The 27,710-nt window shown below is 36.9% G+C and overlaps 3 protein-coding genes across 24 annotated transcripts; 2 read left to right on the forward strand and 1 right to left on the reverse strand.

Moving 5' to 3' along the window:
* Positions 1-6,052: 6,052 nt before the first annotated feature.
* On the forward strand, positions 6,053-9,762 carry LOC131307278 (aluminum-activated malate transporter 10-like). The gene is made up of 6 exons (XM_058333700.1): positions 6,053-6,778; positions 7,268-7,408; positions 7,781-8,053; positions 8,200-8,318; positions 8,633-8,776; positions 8,963-9,762. The coding sequence occupies exons 1-6, from the start codon at positions 6,454-6,456 to the stop codon at positions 9,422-9,424; spliced, it is 1,464 nt and encodes a 487-aa protein (XP_058189683.1). The 5' UTR covers positions 6,053-6,453; the 3' UTR covers positions 9,425-9,762.
* Positions 9,763-16,564: 6,802 nt separating this feature from the next.
* LOC131307284 (uncharacterized) lies at positions 16,565-21,345 on the reverse strand. 22 transcript variants are annotated; one of them, XR_009194092.1, is made up of 6 exons: positions 19,766-19,792; positions 19,082-19,150; positions 18,351-18,547; positions 18,191-18,247; positions 17,125-17,677; positions 16,616-16,815 (listed from the first exon to the last, which is right to left on the reverse strand). XR_009194092.1 is itself a non-coding variant. In XM_058333713.1 (5 exons), exons 1-4 carry the CDS (start codon positions 19,776-19,778, stop codon positions 17,125-17,127), a joined length of 246 nt encoding a protein of 81 aa, XP_058189696.1. In that variant the 5' UTR covers positions 19,779-19,785; the 3' UTR covers positions 16,565-16,815. The 22 variants fall into 22 exon arrangements, 1 of the variants encoding a protein (XP_058189696.1); XR_009194087.1 differs by having other exon boundaries at positions 18,191-18,282; XR_009194097.1 differs by having other exon boundaries at positions 16,617-16,815; positions 17,125-17,196.
* A 941-nt stretch (positions 21,346-22,286) lies between these two features.
* On the forward strand, positions 22,287-27,199 carry LOC131307335 (serine/threonine-protein kinase WNK8-like). The gene is made up of 7 exons (XM_058333802.1): positions 22,287-23,140; positions 23,997-24,034; positions 24,169-24,396; positions 24,492-24,712; positions 24,805-24,962; positions 25,061-25,454; positions 26,067-27,199. Exons 1-7 carry the CDS (start codon positions 22,799-22,801, stop codon positions 26,915-26,917), a joined length of 2,232 nt encoding a protein of 743 aa, XP_058189785.1. The 5' UTR covers positions 22,287-22,798; the 3' UTR covers positions 26,918-27,199.
* The last annotated feature ends 511 nt before the right edge of the window (positions 27,200-27,710 follow it).

Below are 27,710 nucleotides of genomic sequence, written 5' to 3' on the forward strand. Positions count from 1 at the left end.
CTCCTAAGGACTACTTTATTTTAACTAAAATGTGGACCTCCATATTTCAATCATTTCTCGATCGAATTTCGATGATCTGAGCCACTCAATGTGATAAGAACGTGATTTTACGGGTACCCGCAAGAAATCAGCAAAAAAAAAAAAAGACCAGAAAGGGCTTGATTTGAGCAGTTTTTATTTAAACCGTTTAATAAAAAACAAACAAAAATTGCTCTGATGAAGCCATTCCCGGTCTTTCTTTTTTTTTTTTGCTGATTTTTCGCAAGTACCCTTAAAATCACGTTCTGAACACATTGAGCAACTCGGATCATTGAAATTCGATCGGAAAAGGGAGGTTCGCATTTTATTAAAATGAGGTGGTACCTACGGGAGACTGACTGTATACATCTAATTTAATTGTTAAGGCCTAGATATGATCGGTGAACAATATTGATACAGAAAGTCTAAGGATCCCGACTGGGGGATCCCGACCGAATTCCCGACGCCTCGCTAGGCCCACTCCGGCCAACGGACGGATGATCAGAGCCGACCAAAAATTCTAAAAAAAAAAAACCAAGTGGGTCCCCACGGGAATCGACGGCATCTGACGTGTGTAGGTAGCTGATCCAATACAAAAAAATGGAGTGTGTGGATCGGCTACCTACACACGTCGGATGCCGTTGATTCCCGCGAGGACCCACTCGGTTTTTTTTTTTATAGAATTTTTGGTCGGCTCTGATCATCCGTCCGGTGGCCAGAGTGGGCCCGGCGAGGAGTCGGGAATTCGGTCGGAATCCCCCGATCGGGACTGTAGCACTAAGCCGAAAATGCTTTCCGATAAGTTAAAAAAATCAAAGGAAGCTTGCAATCCACTAAATGATTATCTTCAAGGCTTTTCTCCTATAGGGTAAACCACTATGGGCAGTGCAAAAATTAGGTCATCTCCTTATCTAGCCACAAAGGGAAAAAGGCACCTAAATTAGGTCTATATATACATGGCTTGTGGTGAGTTCTTTTTTTTTTTTTTTTTTGCAATTTTGGGTGGTAGAAGGATCTAAATGGTTCAAGATAGCATGCATTAGTGGGACTCAAGTGGCATACATGGAAAATTAAGGAGGCACCAATTTTGGGCAGTGGAGGGATTTAAACGAAGAGAATAAATTATATATACCAGCGGAATAAATAATAGAATAGTAGTCTCAATTAATAGAACATGACGATATAATTACTTTGAGGAAACAAATATTTACATCAACGGTGTAAATAATTTAATCTCCTAAATGAATGTCATAAGGTTCAACATGTGTAACTTTTAAAAAGCATTGTAAAATTGAGTTTCTCAATTGTTAAAATTTTTGCCACCGACCTTAAGTTACTACTTTTTTGCAAAAGCAAAAGTAGAAGCTGCGGCCAACATGCCTAACACATATTTCAAACCAAAAGAAATTTATTAATCTCTGAAAAGATACAAAGATTACAAGGACAAGGGCATCCGAAAGAAAAATTATTAACCTAAGGCTACCCGAGACCCAAAACATTGGCAAGTACCAACAAAAAAGGCCAAGCCCAAACCCAAAAAAACACCCTAAACAGCCACCTAAACCTAAAAAGATTCATCCGAAGGCATTAACAAGATTCATCTAAATGAGTCGCACGCTGCTTGGTCAATTAACAAGATTATGGGTCTTGATTATACAAGAGATGATGATTAGGAGGTTATAAGCAAAATTATGATAATGGATGCCAAAGATGAGGAAAGGGTCTTTCCTACAGGAAGGAATCAAGCACTATAATTTAACTTGTACGGTTACAATCGACCTTACTGCACAATTGAGGAGAGGGATGCTAAGAACAAAGAAATATACCCAGAAATCACCCAGAATCATTTTGGGTGATTTTCTGGGTATATTTTTCTTGTACCTAGCACTTTTGCAATAGAAAATCCTCAAAATTGACTCATGACTGACTCCTCGTTCGCCGTACCCAATGTTTGACCACTGCTGCCTCAAATTCTCAAGCCTTTTAAGTATTCTTCCATAAATTCACCGAATCAACTCAATATTGATGAGTTAATTAATTAGAAACCTCTTCGAGATCCATAGATCGTGTATATGCTCCAAGATTCAATCCCTAAATGACTCTTGGGTTTTTTCTCTCCTTAAAAGATGTGTCTCCAGAATTTTGGCTGCTGAGATAATCCTAGAAGCTAAAGGTCATCTACAGTGGTATAATCAAAAAAGAATAACCAAAAGTTGACACATCAGCTTTTGATTATTCATTTAAAAGGTTGATAAGCTTAACAATGGTTACTTCTAGTTCATAACCAAAATAAGAGTCCACTACAATTTCACTCTCTCTCCCCCTTTGTTTCCTGTCATTCACTTCTCTCAATTTACGTTTTTTTTTGGCAAAAATATATCGATTCCCTCTCTTAATTTTGGGAAAAAATTGGTGACTTTCTTCCCTCCTATTATGAATTTTTTTGGGGAAAAAAAATAGAAACGGAAAAAAAGAGTTAAATACCTTAATCCGGCGATGATGGGTTGAATTGTAGATGATCAAGAGATATGAGTTTCACTTTTTTAGGAAAAGAAAGAGAAATAGTTTGTGGGTGAAGTAAAGAAGATATAGAGTAGGCAAGAAGAGAAGAAAAAAAAACCAATTGAAACACGAGTGTATACAAATTTTGGAACTAGTTAAGTTATGTGGTGTGGTATCCACAAATTTTGAATATTGAAAAAGGTTGCTAGTTTTTGTTATCCAAAGTCTAAAATTTGATTATTTCTAAGGATGTTGCTAAGTTTGATTATACCATTGTGAGCCATCTTTTGCACCAACATTGTTAACTTTAAAAACAATTGATTTTTGATTATACCACTGTGGATGGCCTAACAAAACGCGTACTTATTTTAGCTGTATACGTGCAAAATTCAATTGAACGATTTTTGCCTGATCGATCAATTTTAAGTCAGTTGGACCCCGATTGATCAACTTTTGTCCGATTGATGCCCAGTCATTTCACTATTGCCCGATTGATTATCCGATTGATAAACCGATCAATCGGCCTGAATGTGATTGATTTGCTAGACACTCAATTGATCCAATTTATGTTGCCATCTTCCTTTGTCTGTTCAATTCGCTCACTTTCAATTACAAACAATGACTCTTTTTACTTTAATTTTATACAGACTCGCTAGCTAGCGAGAATTAAGAATAAAATTAAAAACTTGAAAAAGTATGCGATACATATGAATGTGTGATTTGTCAATTACCAAAAGGGAGCTCGGCTTTTTGGAGCTTACAGTAATGTATGGAGAATTTGCGAAACATGATCGGTTGGGGGTACTATCGTGTAAAAATGCATTCTACCCCGGGAGCGTTGAATAAAACTCCTAAAAAACTAGCCTTAGAGCTGCACGTACCTGTGGTACAATTTGCTACCATTAAAGAATTTTCAAGAGGCTCTCTACTTGGCTAGGCATTTTGCTTTGTCTACTTCCACTAGCTACTAGCAGAGAGCAAAAAAGACAAACTATTTTCTTCCTCTCTCCTTCTATTTAACTTTTTGCCACTTAATTCTATGGGTAGATGTACGTTCAAAAAAACTAATTTGGATAGAGAGCAAAAACAGAGAATAGTGTTTGAACACATTGATAAAAAAATAAAGTGGATCGGTAAAGTAGATATTGTCCTTTTTGTACTCTTTTTTTTGGGTACATTTAACTAGGCAAAGTAGATAATAGTGTTGGAGATGCTCTTATAAGTTACTTAATTAAGTTAGTGATTTAGGTTGATACTTTCCAAATGTGATAGCAGAATGTGTAATTATTTTCACACTTCTTTTTTATGCATTGGCACTATCTTCATTTTTTTGTCTTTTATTCAAGTGAAACTACAAAATTATCATCATTTCTTGAATTACTTTTTCATATAAAGAGCAAATTGGTACTTCCACGTGAATTACAAAGGCAAAAAAAAAGAAAAAAGGAATGCCAATGAATAAAAGAAGAATGTTAAAATCATTTCTCTTGCAGTGATGGAATCATACTATTCTATTCTATCTATCTATACAAAACAAAGGGACAATTTTTACAAGTTCTTTTATGGGTTGCCAAAGTTACCCATGTACAAAGTGACAAAACCCATACAAATATTGCTACTATTAATTAAGGTGAGTTAGGGTTTCAAATATTGCTATCAAATTAAAGGAAATCTAAAAGGACCGGCCTGTAAGGCTGTATATAATGTATATAAGAAGCAGCAATTGCAATCAGTTAACTTTTAATTAAGATATACGAATATCCGGACTCTAAATTGTAAGTCAATTACAACGTGCATGCGCAGGCGGGAGATTATCCATAATCGATAAGTACGCGCGAGTAGCTATCAAGTTTTCTTGGAGTGATTGTCTATTTTCTAAGATATATATATATATATATATATATATATATAGAGTTAGGTTCCGGTGAGGGATCCCTCATTTTATTAAAATGCGGGACTCCCCTTCCCGATTGAATTTCGATGATCCGAGCCGCTCAAAGTGATCAGAACGTGATTTTAAGGGTCCCCGTGAGAAATCAGTAAAAAAAATGACCGGGAAAGACTTCATCCGAGCAGTTTTCATTGAACGGTTCAAAAAAAACTGCTCTGATTCATTTTTTTTGCTGATTTTTCGCGGGGACCCTTAAAATTACGTTCTGCACACATTGAACGGTTCGGATTTTAAAAATTTGATCGGGAAATGAAAGTCCCTCATTTTAACAAAATGAGGGATCCCTCACTTGAAAATTCCTCTATATATATATATATATATATATATATATATATATATATATATATATATTATGGGATTAATTGATTCCCAACACTGTAAGTATATGATCACAAGATGAGTAATCCCAGTTATATACAGCTAGCTATTCGCGACTGGAGACAAGATTACAAAGAAATAAGGGGCATACAAGCCCCTAGACTTTACAGCAAGCTAGAACTGGAAAACAAAACCGACCAAATCCACCTGTTTCTCTCTTTTGTGATAGTGGAGTATCTATTTTTGTGAGAAACATTTCCAAAATTAAGATCCACCTCCAGAATCAGTCCAAACTACGTACCCACTTATAATCTGACTCTTTAATCTGCCAACTGCTGTAGCAGTCTTGTGACAGTTTGGTGTTGTCGGCCCTCTTTTAGGGACCAGATGTCCAAATATAAAAACTACTGTATTCCACAACCCCCACATGCTCTTGCTGGACACTTTGATTGAGGACTTGGGGAACTTTTTGGTTGTATTTGCTTTTTTGGCAGCTCTGTTAACATCTTGACAACTTGAGAATTTTCTTTTTGTTTCCTTTTCTTGAGCCTACAGAACTTTTGTTTGGCAGGAGAGAAAGTGCTCTGTCATTTGTGGTGTTGTTTTCCTGTTATTTCTTGTGTAATCTTTCATTTGAGATTATTTATTGCTTGGTCGAGACCGCAAGGACAAAGCTCTTGTGAATCTCGTAGTCCATTTGTGGATGCCTGTTTTTGACCGGATCGCGGAGGGAAATAGTTAATGTACGCGTAAATTGCCCCAAACACCTTTGACCGTCTATCCAAAAAAAATTTTGGTCCCATCGATTGTGATAATACTCAAAAAGTTTCGAACCTAGACATTAAGGGGAGAAAAATCCAATAAGTCTCAATCCTTAACTATCAGGTCAACCCCTTCGATTTGTGATTAGTTTTCACACTACTTGCGCAAAGTACTTTTGCAAAGTAGATATTTATGCATTAATCACAATAAGGCAAACTAGTGCTTGCCTCATTAAACACTAAATCCACTTGTCTGTTTGGAAAGAACATGGCACAAACTTGGCCAATATGTACTTAGGTACTCCCGGACTACCATGTGGTATTGCCATCTGGTACTTTCTGCAAACAAAAGATCGCTAGTATACAATGTGGGTCACTCATTATCTCCAAATCACCCAACAAGAATGAATGAAAATGATCTCTACCACAAAATTCGTCGTAAATGGTTGAGAGCATCACGTAAAAAGACTTGCATTTCCACTTGATTACCCAACACATGAAAGTGACAATTCCCTAAAGTTGATCTTGTGCTTTTTTAGGTCATCCCATGTATTCAGTGCTTTCCTAATGGCATTTGAAAAATGCTCAATTGTGCAAATCTGGATCACTAGTTTGTCAACTAAACCTAAACTTTCACGTCTTTACCTACCAAAAATAAAAGTGAAAAAGTTGCCCCGTACACCCTCCGAACATACGTAGTACCCTTGTCCGGAAAATAGAAAATAAGCAATCCAATAAAGGCTATATATATGCACTTGATCACTTGGAACTTACTATAAGAGCACAAGAAGCTAGAAACGAGGGAAAAAAACCAGCTCTATCTTTCTTCTCAACTCAAGCTCTTCTAGCTACATATACTTGTGATTTTGTTTCTATCTTAAATATTGCTAAAAGAAAAAGGAAATGTCAGGGGGAGTGGAATGGAAGGTGAACATGCCGGATGGGACGTCGGAGAGATTGGAGAGAGAAAATATTGGGATGGTATCAAGAGTATGCGTGGGATTGAAGGGTATGGTTGAAAGATTTGTTTTGAAAATATGGAGGTTTTTGGAGAAGGCTTGGAGTATAGGAGTGTCTGAGCCTAAGAAGGTGGTTCATTGTCTTAAAGTAGGGCTGGCTCTTACTATTGTCTCATTGTTTTATTTCATGAGGCCTTTGTATCAAGGAGTTGGAGGGAATGCTATGTGGGCAGTTATGACAGTTGTGGTTGTTTTTGAATACCCAGTGGGTATGTACTTCTCAACCTTATGCATATAGTAGGATTATTGTTCTTGGAACTTATTGTTGCATGCACTCTCATAATATAGTACACTAACTAACTTACAAATGCAAGTGGTAACATTCATCGATAACCGGCAGGCAATAAATATATAGAATGCGCCGATAGGCGCAAACTAGCATAGCAAATCACACAGAGTTGTCCCTGCTTGTCTGTGCACAGATAGATAGGGCAGGTAAAGCACAAAGGAGATGGATGTCTGAGTGGTTGAAAGAGTCGGTGTTGAAGTTCAAAAATACTTATATTCAAATTGTTTTGTGGAAATAAATTTTCAATCCAAGATCCTTACTCGGACATTTCTTTAAACGTGGGGTTTTTTTTTTTTTTTTGCAAAATAAGTTTCCTCTATTAATTTTTAGGAAAGAAAAGGAAATAGAAAACATTAACAACATGATAATAATGTTGGCATTTTCAGATTGTGCTTGTTATTGCTTGCAGGTGCGATGCTGTCCAAATGCATCAACAGGATAATTGGAACATTTTTTGCTGGATCTCTCGCGATCGGTGTTCATTGGATAGCAAGTCAATCTGGGGAACAATTTGAGCCCATAATTCTTGGAGTTTCTGTTTTTCTTCTTGGTACGCAGATATATATATATATCTCTCTCTCTCCCCCGATGTAGCATAGCCTATAATAGCTATAGCATCAAATACGAGGACGCATATTTTTACATATTACGTACAAAGGTATGTACGCGGACAAGAATAAGAGATTCTCTTCAACAAAATTTAATCTACACCATGGTGCGTACAAGGCTGGACATCACACACGTAGTTGGTGCAATGATCAGCTTTTTTTGCGAATCCTGGCAGAACACATTGGGCATCATATACCTATCACTCAATAAGCATAGTGACTTATAGAAGAGTTATCGTGTTCTTATTACTCGTACTCTCCCAATATTTACTTTCTCCTCTCTCATTTGCAAACTCGATGCGTCTTTCTTGCAGCTTCGGTGGCTACTTTCACTCGATTCATTCCAACAATCAAAGCTAGGTTCGATTATGGTGCCATGATATTCATCCTGACATTCAGCTTGGTTTCTGTTTCCGGCTATCGCATTGATGAACTGTTCGAGATGGCCCACACCAGATTTTCAACAGTTGCCATAGGAACCTCCATATGCATTCTTATAAGCATGTTGTTCTACCCTGTTTGGGCCGGGACCGAGCTCCACCATCTCATTAATCGGAATATGGAAAAACTTGCTGATTCCTTAGATGGTATGCACTCAATTCCAATTATATAGAAACCAGAAACAGACACATCCTAATGAAAGTACTAGTATTTTTTTTTTCTCAGCCCTTCTATGAATTTCGATACGATGGATGATGATATTGATATTATGATATATTTGAATAAAATTCAGGGTGTGTCTCAGAGTACTTCAATGACAATGGAGATGTGAAAAAGAGTGATGATGATCCCAACAAGAAGTTGCAAGGTTACATATGTGTGCTTAATTCTAAGGCAACAGAGGAATCCTTGGTACGCAAATTATTCAGCAATGAATTAAAGTTCTACTTTTTTTTTTTGGATTTTTCGGTTTTTCATCCACAAGGACATGATTAAATGTCCTCGTTTACGTTCTGTGTGAGAATTATTTTTCGGAACAAGAAAAACACAAACACAGACGCAATGAAATGAAATGTTAATGTAGACACGACGTTAATTACATTCTGTTTTTTGAAGGATTGCTTTTGAGAAGAAGATCACAATTTTTTTCCATGTCTCCTGAAATGTGGTTATTTCCGTTTTAAACGATGCCATACAGACTATTCTAACTCGGTAATTTCCAACAGGCGAATTTTGCGAGATGGGAGCCCACACATGGGAACCTCAACTTCGGACATCCATGGAAACAATACCCCAAGATTGGGGCTGCAATGCGAAACTGCGCTTGCTGTGTTGAGTCTCTCAATAGTTGCATCAATTCAGAAATTCAGGTAAAAAGACTTATACAGTAATGCCGTAGACCGAAAAAAAAATTCCAGAATAAAGAGTAACAGAGTACGTATGTCAACAACGATAGGTCCTAGTATTCTGGACTCATTATTTATCGGAAATAGAAAATAAAATTCCGGTCTGTAATGTTTTCCGTGTTTAAAACTCAAATTTGCGAATTATTGCAGGTACCCGAGTATCTAAAAAAGAACTTCAGCGACGTATGCATGAGGTTGACCTCTCATTGTTCCAAAGTGTTGAAAGAATTAGCAGTGACAATGAAAACCATGACAAAGTCACCAACGACAGATCTGTCAGTTGGAGAAATGAATTTCTCTGCTCAAGAGCTGCAGAATGCCTTGAAATCTCTACCCAATCCGCTGCTTTTCCCCCCTCTATCGGAAAATGACACGAAAGGAGAGGCGACAACGAAACACTCCGGGGTAACTCTCATAGACATTGTTCCACTGGCTACGGCGATATCACTGCTGATCGAAATCGCAACGAGAATCGAAAGAATCGCGGACGAAGTCGATGAGCTGGCAACGTTAGCAGAATTCGACTCCGTGAGCGATGAGAAATCGCAACAAAATCAGTCCAAAACAGATCGTATAGATGATGTAACAATGAAGGCCCTCCAAAAGGTCTGAGTTCAATTAAAATGAATATACTCGGTGGCGGATCCAGGAATTTTCTACAGCTGGAATATTCCTTTTGGACTAGTCCTGTACGTGTCAAAGTCGTAGACGAACTCAAAGAAAATGGGAACATTGTAGATGGTTTTATGGTACCAATGCTACATGGATCCAGGAATTTTCTACAGATGGATTATTCCTTTTGGACTAGTCTTGTAAGTGTGAAAATCGTAGACGAACTCAAGGCAAATGGCAACATTGTAGATGGTTTTATGGTACCAATGCTACATAAAGTCAGTTTAAGGGTGAGTTTGAGTCTCAGCCCATTCAAAATTCTAAGAGAAAAGTGTTTTTTTTTTAACACTTGAGACAAAAAGACACGTGATTTCTAGTGCCATGACTGGAACCTCTCTGTCACTCACAAGGGAGCACAGCTCTATACCTCTAGAACAACTGAGCAACAATATTAGTCTTGGGCATATTTTATATGTATTACTTACTTAGTCTTGGGGGTCCTCCTTTCGGGTCCTATTTTTAGCTGAATCACATGACCCGTCTATGCCTACATTAGATTCACCCCTGAATATACTATATGGTTAATTATTCTCGATGAAGTAGAGTTTTTTCCTGCTTGTTTCTTGGTCGAGAAACTATATATGTGAGTTCTATACTGCACAGTACCCAAGTCTACTAATGGTAATTAAGTTGAGAAAATGAGGGCAAATCTCTTTGCTTTCCATAGCCTTTTTTTAGAATACGAAACATAACGTATATTGCATTTACAAAACAAGTATAAGCAAACGTAAAAAAGACTCTAACGGTCCGGAAATACCAATACGAAAAAAAGTAAACAAAAGTCTAAAAAAATCAGTAACAGCACTGAAAAACAAGAAGTCCACTCAAGATTAGGTTTTGTGTAGAGAGATGTGCATAAAACTGAAATACCGGTTCCGTTGTCGCGCGTCCATAGCCAAAATTGTATGACAACACAAATCACTAAATTAGAGAGTGCGTTGTGCACCATGCAAATGCAATCTACGTGGTCAATCTCTGACTTCATGATATGCCCACTTATGACGGCATCGATCCTAAATCAAATTTTAGATTATCACTGATTCAGAATCAGAAGATGTCTTGTGGTGATAAACACGTGGAATTCAATCATTGGTTGAGAGACCCATATATAAGCCAGTGACTTCAGTGATAGCTTGCTAGGTTTCTTTTATTAATTAATAATTACCTCTATCTAAAATACTCCATGAAATAAACAGCTGTAATTAAATAAAGGAGACACGTTGTAAGTGGAGTCATTTCTCAAGTATTTTCCAAAATTAAATCTCATTGACCTAGGGAAATATCCAACTACTATTGGATTTATATATGGACCCATGCAACTCCACAAGCATTTGTCCTAATTACTAGTACTACTTAATTGGGGTTATGGATACATTTCCACTTTCGTTTTCACATCCCCAATGTTGCCCTTATTGCAGGTTCAACTCGGACCTTGCGGGAGCTGTCGATTGAACCCGAAGCCAAAACACACACGCAAACACGAACACAGAGAGAATTACTTGTTGGGGAAAAGTATACTATAATCTTAGAGATATCTCACAAAAATCATCAAGAAATGAGGGAAAAGAAAAAATATTTGCACATACCTGGTGTGAAATTCATAATCTTCTATCTAATAGAGAGCCTAGAGAGCACTACCCTTTGTGATGGTTGACCTTTGAGATCGATGGGTACTGTAAAAAGAACGTAAGCCCTCTTTTATAAAAGAAAGAGCTTACACAAAAATAATCTCACAAGGGACGGCTTTTCTACGACGAATACATCATATGTTTCCCTTTTCATCCTATCCCATCATAGGAACAATGAAATCAATGGTGGATAATTAATCTAACAAAATATTATTGGGAAACCACTACCCAATAGAAAAAATCCATGCCGCCAAGCATATATACAGTCCCTTATATAGAGTCCGCATTTAAGGAGACAATGAAATTTGATAATATACTTGGTTTGATAAATTTATACACACAGATATTTTGCTACAGTAAATCTCCACACAGATTTTTTGCACACAAATCTTGCACAGATCACGGTGTGGGTCCCACACAAACAATCCGAGCCATTCATTAAATGTAAAATATTTTTTTAAGGTCCTTCGCGAAAAATTAGCTTAATCCGATACTTATAAGGGCTCGATCCAATCATCTAACTTTTCATTATCCGGGAATCTTAATGAAAAGTGAGATGATTGGATTGAGTACCAATAGGTATCGAATTGAGCTGATTTTTCACCGAGCCCTTGAAAAAATATTTTACATTTAATGAACGGCTAGGATATTTTGTGTGGAACTTGTAGTGGACCCTATACGTACCGTGATCTGTGCATGATTTGTGTGTGTAGCAGTGTTGATTTTGTTATTAATCTAACAGAAGTATATAAGCCTCATAGTTTGATAATTATCTAACAATTAATATAGCAAAATATTATTGGGAAACAATGAAATTTGATAATATACATGGTTTGATAAATTTATCATGATTTATATGTGTTCCTTATTATCATATTTTATGAAATTTGATAATTTACTTGGTTTGATAAATTTATCATGTTTTATATGTTTTCCATAAACTCCTCATTTTTAGATTGATAATTATTATGTGTCTAAAAAATTTAGAGAAATGATAATGTAAAAATTGTTTTTGTATATGCCAAAACTCTAGTGCATAAAAGTCTTGTATCTTACACATGGTACAAAGATTTTATGTACTACAATTTTAGCACAAGCAAAAAAAAAAATTTGACATTAGCAACACCCTAAATTTATCATATATTTATGAGTTTATTTTGAAGAGTCTTTTTATCTTGAATTTTTTAATTGAATTTAAGGGAAATTGCATATGTATTTGGTTTCCTTTGGGAGAAATAGAGAGAAACTGGAAAAAAAAAAAAAAAAAGGAAAAGAATTTTAGGTCGTATTGATAATTGGATATGAGATAATTAAAGAATGCGTTGATTGATTGGACATACTCTAGTACTAATTACGGATAATGTTGGGATTGTTTGGACATAAGAGCATCTCCAATGGTGGGTGTCATTTTTGTGGGTGTAAAACCCAAATTTAGCATGCTACAGTATTTTTGACACCCTAATTTGGCTAAACTAATCCAGTAGTGGAGGAGCCAAAATTTGGCACCCCTCCTCAACTATCTTCCAACCACCCTTTTTTTAACTAATGAATGAAATATCAATTATTATTTTTATATATTTTAATTATTATTCAACTACCTTCTAACCATGATTATGAAAATTGGTGAGCAGATCGATCCACAAATTTTTGGGTTTTCTCTCAATATATAATCTGTATTTTTTTAGAAATCAACTAGAGTCTAGAGCTAGCATCTCCCATGGCCGGAGGTTTGGCTTGATTTGGTAGTTGAAAATGGGAGAGGAAGCCGATGGGAAGAAATGGCCAAGGCCACTTTTCCAGCCAAATTTGGCCGGAGGTATCGTTGGAGGAGTGAAAAAATGTCATTGGAGCCATTTTTGGGTTTGACCGGAATTATGGCCTTCCGTTGGAGATGCTCTAGCCCCTAAGACCCAATACAAACAATCAAGGGTGGAGGTAGCAAACCCCACTGCCTCCCAAATTTCTTAGAAATAGGTGTAATTTTCACCCCATTTTTACTCGTTTGATCCCACTTTAAAATTTATTTTTGCCCCAACCCACATAAGGGTTTTGTACTTAAGGAAATTAAAGAGGGGTCAAAATATAATCACTATTCACAAAATCCCCAAACGTCGGTTTCATTTGTTCTTCAGAAAAAACTAGGCTTCCTTCGCTTCTACCTTTCTAGAGATTCTTTATCACACCCCAACATGGGAAGTGACCGGCCATGAACCACAAGACTGAAACTCGTAGAACATGCAGCCTAAAAAGAAATTGATTAAAAACAAAGGCGGTGAACTAATAAATGGTAAACCATTTTTTTTTATTAAGAACAACGTCAACCAATTAAGTTCAACAAAAAGTATGGGGCACAACCATCCTATGAACCAATCAATATCCAGAGATCCAACAATAATAAAGATCAGGAGTCGTTATCTGACAATTGTTTCAAATGTGGAAGCGATTTATTAAAATAAAATTTGAATGAGACACCCTAAGGAAGTCAACAAAAGAAATCCCCGAGATGCCGCCAGAATCCTTGCCTAATTCCCTAACTTGCTTGAAAGAGAAGTTGGATAAAAATCCGTCAGCTGACGAGCTCAGTAAATAGCAAGTATGTATAATAAATAAATTAAGTTGAAAGCGGAGATTAAAATAATTTACCATTAAATCATAATTTGGCGTTCAGGGTGTCCAATAGAATAATAAAGTAATCAATGAAGCATTTAACCAAATAAATATTCTTGGTGGTGATCACAATAATAACTCTATCAATAATGGGGAACCACAATCAAACAGTACCATGGCCAAAATAAATCTCATCAAAATTGGATCCAATATCGAACTTAGAGTTACCAGGGTTGGCAGCCCGTGGTACTTTTCCCTAAGACAATCCGGCGAAAGAAAGTCATTGAGTTTTAGGGTCACCGGTCTAACACGGTCTTTTCCCCATTGGCCAGGGTCACCAACACGAGGAGGAATAATTTTCTTGGACTTCCAAAATAAATGTTTCCATTAATATCCACCAAATTCTCATCAAAAAGAATATTAACAATTAATCTCAGAAAATTTATCGCATGCCAATTTATAGAACAACTTATAAACAATTTTGAGTCTCCGATTAACATTCATATAAATTTCTGAAGGAAATACTTTTAAGCGACACAAGGATCTTTCGAAAATACGTAACATACTTAACTACTCACCTGGGTCCAAACGTAATGCAAATGAACAACACGAAACGAGTCTAACCTGAACAAGAATCATGTAGCACTATTATCACTGACTGTATCAACATAATATAATCTGTAGCAATAAGAAATTCCCTAAGAAAAATACTCTTCTAACCTAAGACTAATCCAACTCAACCTCAATTACAAGAATCCATCATTGTAATTCCAAGTCTAAGGGTCCACATGCACAAACCCATGGCACTACCACCAAAACTCTTCTGTTCCATAAACCAAAACATCCAAATCCCATAATCCCACATTCAATAATAATGTAACTAAATTCTCCTACACTTGTCCCATTCACCCATACTACACAAATCACCCCACCCACACGCACACCGCGTCGCACACACTGCACCACCCACCAATGCAAAATCACCTCCAAATTCCATGGTCTAATAGTATGATGAAAAGGAAATAATTCTAGCCAGAGAACTTTGTGCAAAACTACAAGCAAAACCCATTTTTCCCTTTATTAACTCCACTGATTCACACTTTCAATAAACCCAAGTTTTCTTTTCTTGTTGAAGTCCCTAAAACTACTGTAACGTGGAAAGAAAAAGAAGGAAGAAGAACAAGAAAGAAGAGGAACATACCACTTCAGCAAATCTTCCACCAAGCAAAACCCTCGACTGCGGCTGCTTTCTCTCTCTCTCTCTCTCTCTCTCTCTCTCAAACGAACGATATAATCCAATATAAAACTCTAGTCTCATATTACTGAGTCACGTTCTCCCCTAAATAATATGTAACCACTTAATAAAAGTACTTAGGCTCCATTCCGCAACGCAAAAAAAGCCCTTATTTTTTAAGAAGGCAATTTCAAGTTAAAAAATTATGGTCTTATTGAAATCTAAAAATATGCAATATGGATCTTGTATGAAAGATCTCATCGAGATCTTTTATACGATGTAAAAAAAATTGAAAATTTATTTTTCATTTACATTACTTTTTAGTTTGAAAATGTGAAATAAGCTGCTTATTTTTTAAGAAGATTTTTGGAACGGGGCCTTATTATTACAGTACAACACCAAATACTAAAACTATTTAGACTTAAACCCCAACACTATAATAGTGCCAACAACAATTTATATTACTGAGTATGTCGAGAGAGAGAAAATATCAATTAGGATCCAAACCCTAAATCTTTTTTATTTATTTATTACAAAAATATAATTATTAGGAATAAGAAAAGACGGGGTATAACATTCTTGATTGTCTACTGGTCTTTCTCTTCTTGATCGTTTACTGGTATTTCTCTTCTTGATGGTTTGGTTGTATATATAGATAAAGATGTTTTTGAAATCATTACAAACGAAGCTATCATCCATCGTTTCCAAAGTACGAAAAGTCGTCGAGGTCAATTGTGAATCGTGTTAGCACACGTCATTAGTAAAGTTAGAGTTAGTGGTTAGTCAATTAATCTCTCTGTAATTCAGTTTGTTAGTGGAATATGCTGAGTTGTACAATCAGTTAGGGCTTGTAGTATACTACGTTCACCTTCGTGCACAGCACGAATGCATGCCTGTTGAAGGGAACAAGTTTTGATATAGGCTAGATATGTCATGTTTGTAATTTTAGAGCCGGAAGCAATAGAAGAGCATGGAAATAGGTAGGAAGATATATCACATAGATTGATCAAAGTAGGAAAAGCATTAGATGATTCACATACCACACAGTGTGTAGTCTATTTATAGATGCTAAAGGAGTATAACAGTAAAGTTCACAGTAGTCATAGATAGCAGTGTGTAGTCTATTTGGAAACGGAACTTTTCATAGCAAAATATTGTTCATGGAAGCCTTTTTTTTGTCTCAATTCAACAAATGCTTAGCCCATCAACAAATGCTTTGTCCTTGCAGTTTTCTGCATCTGGTTGTTTCGGATGGTCTCTCTTCCGAACTTATGATTTTACTTGAGCAAATTGTCAATGTATTTGGGAAAAAAAGGTGAGCAACCAGCGAAACTCAATCAAAGCCTCAATTCGAACGGAAGTGACACTAACAACACACTTCATATATCGCGAGCCACAAACCTCTTTACTTGATCAATGCACCACACCAAAAAGGTCGATAGTAAAAATGATTGTAACGTTTTGATTTGAGATGCACCAAATCCTCCACAGCCAATTCTACCATTAAATTTCAAACCAATGCAGCAACTAAACAACATAACAACATGAATATTGGAAGGAAGCGAACCAAAAAGTAGATATCAAAAAGTAGATATCAAGCATGGTGAACAACAAATCTCCTTTTTGATTTCTACGAAACCAAATCTTTGAATTAGCAAGGCAAGACTCTGCAAAACCTCGGGAAATTGAGAAAGTGACAAAAGTATGTGAATGACCCTAAAAAATAAGCAAGAAAATGGACAAATCATTTTTTTGTTCAAGCTTTTCGATTCTGGAAACTAAGCTATGTATAATATGGACCTAAGCATTCCTATTACTTTGCCTTTCTAAACTTTGCATAACAATCCCCCTTGATCGACCGCCTGCAAATAAATACATAAATCAAGCATCATATAATGCAGCTGTCTTTGTGATGCAAAAATTAATTAGTTGTAGTATTAACTTGGGAACTATGAACAAAGAGGACCAAATTCAAAAAAAATAACCAATCATGTTTCTGTTTATTTATATAGTACAATATTAAACAATAACAGATAACAAAAAAAAATAAAATGCTCATGATTGTAAAATGGTAATGGACATTTAAATTGAAATATGGAGAAAATAAAATGTACTGGCAAAATATCAATTCAAGATTTAAAAGATTCGAAAGGAAAGCCCAAAAACCATACCTAATGGCGGAATTCTTCCATGTCCTTTAAAATCCCTCTGCATTCACTTCTCTTGCTATCCCTATTACGTGTCTGCAACGAAAACGATAGAACTATAAAGGTTACTCTGAAAAGTGAAAACAACTTGGGCATTATTAGCTAACAACAATAGAAGAAACCTCGACACTACTTGGAAGAAAATAATACTACTTAAAGAAGGGGAAAGTTCACGAGAAGAAAACAAAACGGAGCAAAGCTAAGGAGTGGTGATTCAAACAGAACCGGTTATACACGAAAGTCTAGCAGCCCTTAGATAGTTCCCCCACCTGCAGAACATAGCGGAATGAAAATGGTAGGACCATATGCATAACTGCGAGACGGGGGAAATTTACAAACCCAAATCGAGGACTAACCAGAGTCAAAAATACAACCACAGCAACACATGAGAAAATGAGCAAAGGAAACCCAACAAGGATGTGTCCGATAGCAAGCCTCCAACGCTTAAGTTTGTCAAACTATCATCCCACGGAACTAATGACGATGCAACGCTATTGCCAAACCTCACCTCATCATCCTAATAAAAAGCAAATTAGGATTTTTTAGAAAAAGAGGATGAAATTGAAATGCATTCAGCCTTTTAGTTTCAATAGAAGCATCAAGGAAAAGCAAGAAAGGCCACCCCATAAGGCAAGACTTGTGAAAAATAGTCATGTCAAAACTTACTCCATGTAGATATCCAGCAAATCTGAACTACGCAACTTTTTTTTTTTTTTACAAGAACTACGCAACTAATCTGACAAGGTTTCAATGAGTTTTGAGATAAAAAATGAAATGGATAAACCCATACTGAAAACTGTATTTTGCAATAGCTATAGAAGGAAGAGAGCAGCATCGAAAAATTAACTGTCATGCAACAATATGACAGATGAACAGCATCGCAATATTATCTACCATGCAGTCAACTGGGACATCTAAATGCATATATTTGTAGTAAGAGTTGCATTTGCCAGTTTACTTAGATTGGTTGGCTTGAAATCTAAAACTTCTTCCTTTCTAATATCTACAAGCTCTAAAATTGCACTGCAACCTCTCTCTTTCGCCTGAAAGCCATTCCCCAAGTGAGTAGATCTAGAAGGTACTGCAACTGTTTTGGGGCAAAGTTCGGAGAACCACCCATACCTAAGGGAGATGAAGTCAGAAGTTAAACTAAACAGTAGTTATTTGAAAAAAGAGAATAAGAGAGAGACCTTAAGCCAAAAACAGAGGGACATTCTACAGCTGCATATACATCGCCTGCACTAATGCCAATGTCATTCACTGTCCATCATTTGTATGCATTTAATTTCTCCAATTGAATATTGTATGGGAAAAGCATGGGATCCCCTATAGCGACACTTGAGCTTCCCCATTTGCTATTCAGGTGCTTAGCACAGATGATATCTTCCTGCGAACACTTAGAGTGAGTTTCAGAATTGGAATATGACCATCCTACACAGAGGTATTGCATTTGAATTGAAGGTGGTCCCTAAGTGAAGCCTTGCCTTGTAATCTCGGCATAGGAACATCATATTTTGCAACTTCAAATAGCAGAACATACGCAAGAACATGTTTGGGTAGAGTTTGACTATGACACATGAAATGTTTTGTACAATTAGCTTGAGTTCTAAACATACAAAACTTGGAAGTGGAAGCAAATTCGATGGCTAATATTGGATTATTGACAAATGATAATGCTCATCATGCCCTTAATAACCTTATTGGTGATTGTCGTTGACTGTTAAATAGGTTTAGCAAGGGGATGATTGGGCATATCTTCCGGGAAGCTAACAAATGAGCGGATATTTTGGCAACGAAAATCAGCTACTTTTAGCATTTCCTTAAAAAGTTATTCCGACAACCAATGGATTTCAAAAGACGAAGAGAAGTATTTTTTTTTGCATTTTTCATATTAACCATAAACTCAAGCAAAGGTCTTTACCAGATCCAGCTAGACACTGATTGCACAACATGCCTCTATGGTGTTCAAAAAGCATTCCATTGGGCCATTCTGCAATTATTACAAATAACCACATTATTACACCACTCCAACAATTGTGAAAGGAATATAATGAAGATGTAGCTGGAATCAAATATGTAGAGATGCTTACATAATGTAAATACAATAAGACAAGGATCCAAGAATCAAACTGTGATGTGCCAACCTTTAGCTGGGGTTATGAACCCTTATAATTCCACATTTTGGAATTAACTTATCAATATTTGGGGACATATGAAGGTTTTTTGTTAAAAATATTGTGACAAACACCTAAATGGACACAAAGACAGTTGAAACCAAGGGTTCGCTTGACAGTCAAGGCTTGAGACTCAAGATTTGCTCCATCCTAAAGTCTCTCATATACTATCAACTATCAAGTCCTTTAGAACCAGACCATACACGACTTTGGCCTAGTTTTAATTGGCCTCCATTAATAAACGATGGGATTTGTTGGGGGTACGCATAAGAAAATTATGTGTAGTATAACCAAATCTTAAGTAAATGAACTATAATATTATATGTTAGACAAAGATCCAAATTTAGATTCCATGTAGTAGAAAATTCTGTATATTATAACCAAATCACATGTAAATGAAATATATAATATTATGCGGCATTATTTAATACCTCGTGTAACCATGAATGCATCTAAGATTGCAATACAGAAAGATATGGTTAATACCTTCTTTTGGTCTTGCTTCAGAGCTACTCGGTTTTTCTTCAGATCTTTCAGTATTAAAAGCCAATTTTGCACTGTTATCCACGCTATCTGCTTTCGAATCAGAGTTGTGGAGTCCATTGGTCTTTGTAGATTTTGAATTTTCATCTCCTGCCGGAACAGTTGGGCCAAAGCTAGAAGAGGTTGAGCTTGAATACTCTGCAATGCATCATCCTTTTTTAATGAATTTGGAAGCACCATACCAGATTTGTACTGTGATAAGACTAAATTGCAAATGGCAGAAAGATCCGCCTAAAAACATCACTTAAAGTTAACAAGAAATAAAGAAATGTCACGATATCTATTTTTAACCAGCTCAGCGAATTTCACTAAAGACAATGAAATTTTCAAAATCCTTACTCGAAACTCGGGGAGAAGGGAGAAACTCGCAAAAATTAATCTCCAGTTAGCTTAATAGTTAATCAGTTCCAGATCAATCACTTGTTAGATAATAGACCTCCCCTTACATAAACAATGCTTCAATGTGACCTAATACCAAACTTTTCCATTGAACTGCTACAGAGCATTCAATGCACAACTTACCTAGAAATTGTTTTTGCCATGAAAAAGGTGTCTACTGTATATCCAAAGTTCATACAATTGATACCATATACTATATCGACCACCTTAAAATGAGATCAGTATTAAACATGTTATCCCGTAAATCTCCAAAAGATCCCTTACAGCAATAGAAGGAAAAGTGGCAAATCAAATCTATGTAACTCAAATTGAAAGAGGGCACATGATCCACCGTTTATGCTGTGCTTAGAGGCATGGGAAAATAGAACAAAAAAGTAATTGTTAAGGAAAGAATACAGAGCAAGGAAAGGTTTGTAATAATCCACATCAAACCTACCTCAGGTCTCGCATCTCTTCCTCTCCTTTCTCGCTCTGTCTAGAATGCTTCTATCTGTTTCAATTGTTCTACTCTGTAAAAGGTGGTAACATTTTTTCAAATTAAATCAATAAAAAACTGAACTAAAGGGGCCGAGAGAGAACAAGGAAGAAAGCCCTAATTAGCGAAGCAATTAAACAACTCTAATACAAGCAATCAAAATTCCATTAATCCAATTCATAAAAAAATCGAAATCACCGTAATTAGGGCTTTCAATGCCATCAATCTAACCCATTTGAACAAGAAGAGCATTCAATTGTGTGGCCGAGGAGATACAACAAACACACACAAAACCCAAAAAAAAAGGGCACTGGGCAGGAGGCCAGAAACAAACACCAACATGTATCTCTTCCAGTAAGCGCACTGGAGGAGGCCCCCCAAAAAGGTGGAAACCCAAATCCTGAACCAAAACCCTAAACCAGATCCGAATAGTTACCTCATCTAACGAAAGAAACACACAGAAGAAGCCCCAAAAGAGATCCCTTGCCTTCTTCATCGCCGTCCTCATCTCCGTCGTCGTTATCGTCATCATCGCCGTGGTGCCGCCTTCGCTGTCCTCACTCTCTCTCTCTCTCTCTCTCTCTAAAATGTAGATTATAAGCGGTAAAGAATGGCAGTGCTATTCTCTCTGTTCAACTCAGAACGGCATCACGTGGCTGAGAGCTAAATTACAATAATGGCCATCCGGAAAACTGCTCCTTGGGCAATTGGTAAAATGGCCAAAATCAAAGTGCAAAATTGTCTCAATTGAAAAATGGCATCCCTCAATCTGGTTCTTATTATTTAGGAGGATGGATATATAATAGACTTGTATTGTTTCATTGTAATCGAGTGAGAACAGATTTGGGGATCCAACAAAATAGAAGTTCAGTTCCTCTTTCTCTCTCTCTCTATCTTCTTCTTTGATTTTTTCCCTTCCAAAATCAAACAAGAGAAAGTTCTTTCCTTTTCACTTTCCTTCCATTTTATCCGTAACGTCAAACAAAAGAAAATATTCAACATTGTTACTACAAATTTATTGCTTAAATACTTATCTCCTTTCCCTCACTTTCTATAAGTGGCTGACACAGCCTTAGTCCTAATGCGATAGCAAACATGAGCAATTTACCAAAGGTGGATACAAAGCATGAAGGATTTACCGAAGAAGTAAACCAAATGAAAAGATATGACTAGATGAGAATAAATTTGATTCTTCCATTCTCTTGATTTTATCATTCCTCAAGGAATTTTTTCCCTCTGCCTCGAAGTGAATGACGATTTCCCAATTCGTAGATCTCAAGATTTGTCTACATTTTGCAACTTATGATGTTTTACGTTATTATTCTCAAAATAGACTAATTCAACTCATATCTATCAAACAAAATAGGGACAAAATAACAAACTACATAAAATACAGACAACCTTTTAAAAGTTCTAGAATAGTAAAAACGTCATTTATTTCGGAACAGATAGGTTAAGAAGTATATTTACAATCCAAATAAAGTTGTCCAAATTTCAACTTCTCATTAAATAATTTCCCTAAACTGAAAAAACTCATTGAGAATCAACCAAATCACCAAACAACTGTTCGTTCGTTCCTTCTCTTTCGCGCGCTCTCTCTCTCTCTCTCATCAAGCCCCACCCCATCTTCTCCCCTTTTCCTATCTCTCTCCCCCCAAATTTTCACCCACCCCCCCCCCCCCCCCCCCCCCCCCGTCTCCAATGAACCTCCACCCACTCTGATCTCCCCTTCCTTTTTCTCCCCCTCCCCTTTTTTCCTTCCCATTTTCACTCCCCCCCGCCCCCTTTCTCTTTACCCTCACCACCCTCCTTAATTTCCTGGGTCCCAATCTTTGAATTTCAAAAAAAAATTTAAAAACTTCTGGGTCCCAATGGAAACGGCCTGAAACATGCCCAGGAGGCTGATTTCGCAATTTATACGAGGAAAACGAAACAGTACGTAGGGAAATTGGTCAAGATTGGTTATGTGTTGCTTCGATCTATCATCATTATTATCACCATCGAGCTCGTCAGATCTCGATGTTGATACCACAGTACCCGCGTCCAGATGCCGATCCCGACTGCGCCAGCGATCGGCATTGGATCCATACTCCATCGCCTCAGAAACCCTAGATCACCTTCTTTTCCGCGTTCGTTTCGATGCTCTCTGATTAGGATTTGGAAAAAACGGTTGTTTTTTCTTTTACGCTCGCTATTCCTCGTCCTGGTAGCTGTTTGGTTGTTGGCCGGGATGAATTCCGGATCTGGGTTCGGTTCATGTTCGGGTTCGCCTCATTCCGGAAGTAGGTTGGACATAGCCAATGCGTTGTTTGGTGCGGCAGCAGCAGCAGAGAGTCCTAATTCTGATGCTGAGTATGTAGAGAAAGACCCCAAGGGTCGATACGTTCGGGTATTGCATTTTATTTGAGGCCTTCATTTGGCATTGCATTTTATTTGAGACCTTCATTTGGCATTGCATTTTGTTTAAGACCTTCATTTGGCATTGCATTGCAGTGATTAGCTTATTCTTGTAAATGATATTCAGATATCCGAATTTATGGTTTTGTTAATCTTGTGTATGTTGTTAGGCATTGCTTGGTTTGGTGGAATGATTTTGGTAATTTTTTTTTGATAAGTGAAGGATTATATTACCAAAAAGGCATTAAGGGAATGCCGCCCATATACAATTGAAGGCCACAAGGAAAAAAAAAAAAAGCCCTACACACTTGCGCTCCTATTCAACTGAAAAAGCTTAAAACCAATATCAAAATTGGTCAAGAGATGGAAAACACTCATACTTGTCCCAACTATACAAGCTATTTAACAAAAAACTTTTGATTCTAAATAAAGCATTTTCAACCCCTTCAAAGCATCTCGAATTCCTTTCATGCCAAATCAACCACATCAAACAAAGAGAGATCATAACCCAAACACGCTTCCTTCTTTTTCGCACTCCAGCACCTTTCCAAACAATTAAGAGTTCCATGACACTACTTGAAACAACCCACTGTATCCCAAACCAAGAGAAGATCGAAGTCCAAAGCCACCGGGCAATGAAGGAGGAGGTGATCGACCGTCTCTGCATCCCTTTTGCACATACAACACCAATTTACCATGATTCTCCGTCTCTGAATCAAGTTATCAATAGTAAGAATTATGCCTTGAGCCGCACACCAAACAAAGATACTCACTTTAATGAATTTGGTGTGTCAAATCCTTATTAGGTTGGTATTGATCTCACTTTCGTATTTTTTGTTCTTTGACAGTACAATGAGATATTGGGCAGGGGCGCATTCAAGACCGTGTATGGTTCTATAACTTAACATTCTATTTGTTTTTTCAACTCTGTGTATTTGGCTCTAGCTTAAATCCTTTTATGAAGGGAGATGTTATTAACTGTAGGGTGGTTCCCTTTTTTCCGATGACTTGTGTTTGTAGCTATAAAGCTTTTGACGAAATTGATGGCATAGAAGTTGCTTGGAACCGTGTGAGGATTGATGACGTGTTGCGGTCACCGGAAGATTTGGAGAAATTGTATTCCGAAGTCCATCTTCTTAAATCGCTGAAACATGAAAATATCATCAAGTTTTATTATTCATGGATTGATGATAAGAAGAAGACTGTCAACATGATCACTGAGCTCTTCACATCCGGTAGTCTAAGGCTGTAAGTTTCCTTGATTGTATTTCATTTTCTTGTTTAGTCACCTTGTGTTTCATGTTAGATACCGTCAAAGTAATTATGTACGTTATTCATGTTAGATACCGTCAGAAGCACAAAAGCGTAGATATGAAGGCCATAAAGAATTGGTCAAGGCAAATTCTTCGAGGCTTGCACTATCTTCATAGTCAGAACCCGCCAATTATTCATAGGGACTTGAAATGTGACAATATTTTTGTAAATGGAAACCATGGAGAAATTAAAATTGGAGACCTTGGATTGGCAACTGTTATGCAGCAGCCTACTGCCAAGAGTGTAATTGGTAAGACTGAATTATATGGAGTAATTGATTTTTTGAACAACAAACTTTGCTACGAGTGATAACTTTTTATTATCTTGTGTACTCCATTTTAGGAACACCCGAATTCATGGCTCCAGAGCTATATGAGGAGGAATATAATGAACTGGTGGACATATATTCTTTTGGGATGTGTATGTTGGAAATGGTTACTTTTGAGTACCCTTATAATGAGTGCAAGAATCCAGCTCAAATCTATAAGAAGGTTACTTCTGTAAGTTTGCACATCTTAAGCTTCATAAAGATAATTTTACATGTTGGTAGGGTGTGAAAAGTTATCTGAACACAATTCCATGATGGGTTGGATTTCAGGGCATAAAACCTGCTTCCCTTGGCAAGGTGAATGATCCAGAAGTTAAGATTTTCATTGACAAATGTCTGGCTCCAGCATCTCATAGATTATCTGCCAAGGAACTTCTTGAAGATCCATTTCTTCAATCTGAGGCTCTAAAGGGGCCCAGTCGTGATCCACTGCAGTTGCCCACCCAACTCTCCCGATCTTTAAGTTTATTGAACTCCGGACCTCTCTCCATGGATATTGACCCTGATTATTATCATTCTGTATGTACGGACTCCAACAGTTTGAGTCCACATCCTCCAGTCATGGAATTCCAAAGAATGCACCAGAATAATGAATTTCGATTGAAGGGGACAAAAAATGATGACAACTCAGTGTCATTGACCTTGCGAATTGCTGACTCGGGTGGTAAGTGGGTGATTTCTATCTTGTTTTTTTGCATAAAATCTACGGTGCACATGTATGGCACCATATAGGTGAGCTGGAACAATATGGGTACATGGTTATCGCAAACGAGTCAGTATGGGTACGAGTACGACTGGGATAAGTCTATAAAGAATGATACTTTTCCAGAATTTAGATAAATCCATTCTTCCGCATGCAATAATTAGTAGTAAAAGACTGTTGATTAATAGTCTATGGTACAAACTATTGTTTAATGCCAAAAGTATGCCACAAACCAGTGTTTGTATCATTGCTTTAAAGAACTTGGAGCCTAGAGCAAAGGTTAATTATGAAAGTAGGCTTATTCGTAGGAAAAAGTCTAATCAAGCTAACTTTATCATTGTATTATAGAAACTACTATCCGGCTGGGGTATGGATTGTGTATTACCTTGAGTAACAATAGCAAAACCTAAGAGAAAATTTTGGTTTTGCATTTCTTGTTTCTGGTTTTTGTATCATGCAATGTACTACTTGTACCCATTGCTTACCTCGTATAGCTAGCAATTATTTTTCCTTTTTTTTTTAGGTACATGTGCTTTACGTGTAATAGTGTGTCATTTTTTTCCTAACTCGCAGGCCGAGTAAGGAATATACACTTCCTATTCTACCTTGACGTTGACACTGCACTCTCAGTCACTAGTGAGATGGTTGAACAATTAGAATTAACTGATCATGATGTGGCATTCATTGCGGAGTTCATTGATTATCTGATAATGAGAATCGTACCCGGTTGGAAACCGTCATTGGATTACAACTATAGTGAAACGAGAAGTACACGTGCAGTATCTCCAGTACCTGCCAATGACCTGACCTCAATGATAAATCCATGGGATGCAATACTATTCGAGTTGAATACGAGTCCTGGAGAAAAGGGTCAATGCAATAAAGATAGCTCGCATAACAACTCAATTTGTGCTAATACTCATGTCGAACTTAATAGTTCTCCAAGTTTGGCTTATTTGGAAGACAATGAGTCACAAGCATCCGTTGGTTCAGAGGTAATGGCTGAGTATTCTTCTCCAGTAAACGATAAAATCGAACAATCTGTTAATTGTGGAGTTGTTGAAAGCGTGAAAGACTTCAGTGGGTATTTCGCTGACATAGGAGAATTGTATGACGAATTTAAATTGAAGGGAAATGTTAGTGCTGAAGAATTTATGGCAGGGAATGATTTTGAAAAGAACTCAAATTTGTCGTTCGTTACATGCAATGATACGAGCTTTTCGAATAGCTGCAGTTCATCGACGTGCTGTGGTTCATCTTTGTCGTTACCAGAGAAAGATCAAGATGTTGAGCTGAAATTGGAACTTGATGCAATAGAGGCACAATATCAACAATGGTTTCAGGAACTCTCAAAGATGAGGGAGGAAGCACTCGAGACCACCAAAAAGAGATGGATGACGAAAAAGAAACTGACTGTTCATTGATGGATAAAATAAAAAGGTTCTATTTCATTCTATTTACTTGGATTGTGCAACATATGAGAGGTGGAGTTGTTTCTTTGTTCTGGTGCAACAGACCGTACAAATCAGTTTGTAAATTTTTTACTATTTGGAATCTCATGTGTTGAATACGGCTTTGGCTTTAGAATCCATATTTCTGCAGACCTCTTCCTGTACATGGGGAGGGAAGATTATGTTGTGTAGACTAAAAGTGTACAGAAATGTATTAACTTTGTCCATGATCGATCCACAGATTGTTCATCAGCACTTTTTACTGCAAGCCATCCGTTCTATTACTAGGAGTATCACTTATTGGTTTTGAATCTTAGACCATTGCTTCGCATCAGCAGGATGGCTAAAAAGCTTGTAAATTCACACAAAGTGAACGCAAATTTGCTGAATTCTAGACTATGGATCATGGAACCCATAATTATCATATCATAGACTCCTTCCTGAACGCTCAAACTAATTGAGAAAATTCCCAAAAAACCATCATAATGTATTTGTAAAACTGTTTCAAGATGTATTCGTTTCAAAAACAAAAGCAGAGAGAGTGCAAGACATGATACATTCTACACTGCTCAAATGACACAGTTCTTGTATATCCATTCTGAATTGACAGTTTTCTGCAGTCAATTTGTAGGTCATGACATGTACAGGAACAATTTCATAGCAGTTTTGATCCACCACCATCTGTGAGAAATAACAGCATTAACAAAGCAACATCCCAGCCAAAGGCTGTTGATCTTGCAATGCAAATAAGGTAGAAAACAAAAAG

This window comes from Rhododendron vialii, chromosome 1a (assembly GCF_030253575.1).
Source record: "Rhododendron vialii isolate Sample 1 chromosome 1a, ASM3025357v1".
Lineage (NCBI taxonomy): Eukaryota > Viridiplantae > Streptophyta > Magnoliopsida > Ericales > Ericaceae > Rhododendron > Rhododendron vialii.

Coding starts and splice junctions, on each gene's coding strand:
- LOC131307278 (XM_058333700.1), top strand. CDS start 6,454: ATGTCAGGGGGAGTGGAATGGAAGGTGAACATGCCGGATGGGACGTCG. Junction 7,409..7,780: donor AGTTTCTGTTTTTCTTCTTG/GTACGCAGATAT, acceptor TCTTTCTTGCAG/CTTCGGTGGCTACTTTCACT. Junction 8,777..8,962: donor GCATCAATTCAGAAATTCAG/GTAAAAAGACTT, acceptor GAATTATTGCAG/GTACCCGAGTATCTAAAAAA.
- LOC131307284 (XM_058333713.1), bottom strand. Junction 18,283..19,081: donor TCAGTGTCTAGCTGGATCTG/GTAAAGACCTTT, acceptor CATCTCCCTTAG/GTATGGGTGGTTCTCCGAAC. Junction 17,197..18,190: donor CTTTCAGGCGAAAGAGAGAG/GTTGCAGTGCAA, acceptor TTTTCGTTGCAG/ACACGTAATAGGGATAGCAA.
- LOC131307335 (XM_058333802.1), top strand. CDS start 22,799: ATGCCGATCCCGACTGCGCCAGCGATCGGCATTGGATCCATACTCCAT. Junction 23,141..23,996: donor CCAAGGGTCGATACGTTCGG/GTATTGCATTTT, acceptor GTTCTTTGACAG/TACAATGAGATATTGGGCAG. Junction 25,455..26,066: donor GCGAATTGCTGACTCGGGTG/GTAAGTGGGTGA, acceptor CCTAACTCGCAG/GCCGAGTAAGGAATATACAC.